The 2659-nt window shown below is 50.7% G+C and overlaps 1 protein-coding gene across 1 annotated transcript in view; it reads left to right on the forward strand.

Moving 5' to 3' along the window:
- The window catches only part of AZU1 (azurocidin 1), a 13557-nt gene extending 11386 nt beyond the window's left edge, over positions 1–2171 (forward strand). The window contains 1 exon segment of the mRNA XM_005866734.1: positions 2109–2171. Within this exon segment, the coding sequence (XP_005866796.1) occupies positions 2109–2171 (63 nt within the window).
- The last annotated feature ends 488 nt before the right edge of the window (positions 2172–2659 follow it).

Consider the following 2659-nt stretch of genomic DNA (forward strand, 5'->3'; position numbering starts at 1 on the left):
CTGTGACCCCCCATCTCCAGGCCTGTCCCCCACCCCCACCCCAGCCTGTGCAGTTATGACTCTAATACAGAAGCCATCCATTCTCTCTGCACCTGACCCCTGCTTTGCCAGGTTGGCAGGGGCTGGAGCAGGAGGTAATGAGCATTTTCCGGCAGTCGCTGAATTCACTCACAGCCCTGAGAACCAGGGGCTGTCCTATCTCCACCTGACAGACGGAGCACCTTACCCACCTCTCACTTTGGTCGAAAGATATTGTGCCGCAAAGTCAAGAGGCACACGAGACACTGGCCAAAGACTGTCACTTGACTCACAGAGGCTAATGTACCTAATATAGAAAGACCTAAAACATAGCTATTAAATACTAAATACAATTACATGAAAATAATAAATAGGATCATATATTACATAATATAGTTTATTAAAATAAAATTTAAACAATGTATCATTATTTATTATATACCACTATATATATTTAAAATGTGTATATTTAGTCCTGGCTAGTGTTGCTAAATGGTTAGAGCATCGGCCCACACACTGAAGGGTCTCGGGTTCGATTCCCAGTAAAGGGCTCGTACCTGGGTTGCAGGCTCTATCCTGGGCCCCAGTTGGGGTATGTGCGGGCAGCAACCAATTGATGAGTCTCTCTCTCTCACATAAACGTTTCTCTCTCTCCCCCTCCCTTTCTCCCTTCCACACTCTCTAAAAAATCAATGAAAAAAAATCCTCAGGTGAGGATTAACAACAAAAAAGTATATATTTAACAATATATAATTATGATTAATATATGAAGAGCAACTAAAATCAATAAGAAAGAAGCAACAGCCCAGTAGTAAAAGAAATGGGTACAGGATGTTAGCAGTTCATAGCAAAGAAACAAAAGAATCTTGAAGATACAGAAACACCTTCACCTTCATGCACTATACTAGAAATATGAGCAAACTTTCTCAAAAAGACCATTTTTTTTCAATCTATGGGATTTGCAAAAGCCCTGGGGTTTGAGAACTCTGTGGGCATCTGCCTGGGTGGGCGGGTAACTGGGACACGCCCACCAGAGGTGGATCTGGGGCCTCAGAGCCAGCAGCGCCACCCACCACAGGGGGCGGGGGGGTGGGGGAGGGCAGTGGTAGTGGTTTGCCCCACCGGTCCCTTTGCATCGTTCGGATGATGAGGGTACAAGTTCCTGCCACATGTCTACAAGGAAAAGAGACAGAAAACAGCACAGCGTCCTCAGGAGGAGGCCACAAATGCACAAGGTCTGGCTCACTCCCCTGGGGAGTAAGATGCTGCTGTGTAAAAGGTGGAGGCACCTCATTCACCGGCCTATAAGTTCCTGCCACATGTCTACAAGGAAAAGAGACTGAAAACAACACAGTGTCCTCAGGAAGAGGCCACAAATGCACAGTCTGGCTCACTCCCCTGGGGAGTAAGACGCAGCTGTGTAAAAGGTGGAGGCACCTCATTCACCGGCCTAAGGGGTCTTCACGGGACAGTGGAGACATGGACAAGGGCAGAACAGTGTGTGCACATGTGTGAATGGCACATTCTCATCTGTTGGTCGGAGCATCGAGAAGCCCAAGAGAATCGGTCAGTTTACTTGGGGGTGGAGGAGTCAGGGATGCAAGGAGACTTTCCAATCTTCCCAGGGGAACTTTGTACACGTATTTAAATCTTTTGTTTATTTATTTTTTGTTAATCCTCACCCTAGGATATTTTCCCACTGATTTTTAGAGGGAGTGGAAGGGAGGGAGGAAGACAGAGAGAAACATCGATGTGAGAGAGACACATCAATTGGTTGCTTCCCGTACACACCCGACCAGGGCTGGGGATCGTAAGTTGAAGAAGAGCAGGACACCTGTTTGTGCTGGAGGTAGCCCGTGATTTGGGTGTCACGCTGCATTTAGGGGGGCGTTCGTGTTGTCGATCTGCGTCCCTAGAGGCAGCCCCTCAATCATGGAGTGGGCCGCTAATCGCCTGGGGTTCCGGGTTTGTAGGGGGGTGTGTGCCAGAGCCCACAAAGGCTTTGAATCCTTGGCCAGTAGAAAGGGGCGAGAGCTCTGCCCCAGCCACCCGGTGTGAGGGTCTGTGGGCTCCACAGCCCCCTGCCCCAGTGTGGGCGCCCCAAAGCCGCCCACGGCCCCCGGGAGCCCCCGACGCTCACCCAAACCGACTGACCACCAAGCTTGGTGATTTGTGTTGCCATATACCCACCTTCACAAATGGGGAGGTTGAGGCTCAGGGGGGACTATTAACGGCTCAGGAACCTCGATCCTTCCAGGGGCCCTGGCCAGAGCTTAGGGAGGTCAAGCCACTGCCTGCTCATTGTTCAGATGGGGAAACTGAGGTCCAAGGGCTGTTGGGGTCCGAGAGCATATTGTCCCCCAGCTTGGAGCCCCCCACACTGATACACTCAAGAAAATCATAGTTTTCTTTTTTAAGGAGAGAGAGGGAGAGAGAGAGAGAGAGAGAGAGAGAGAGAGAGAGAGAGAGAGGGAAAGAGAGAGACTAACTACAGGCTGGACCTCCTGCTCCCTCTTTCCCTCGGGTCCTGGTGACGCAACAGGCCCGGTTCCTCCAGCAGCGGTTGCCCGTTATGCCACCCACGGTTGGAATGGAAAGGGGCCGGGGCAACAGCTCCCAGCCCCCACTTCCTCTCCACCTG

This window comes from Myotis brandtii, unplaced genomic scaffold, assembly GCF_000412655.1.
Source record: "Myotis brandtii unplaced genomic scaffold, ASM41265v1 scaffold236, whole genome shotgun sequence".
Lineage (NCBI taxonomy): Eukaryota > Metazoa > Chordata > Mammalia > Chiroptera > Vespertilionidae > Myotis > Myotis brandtii.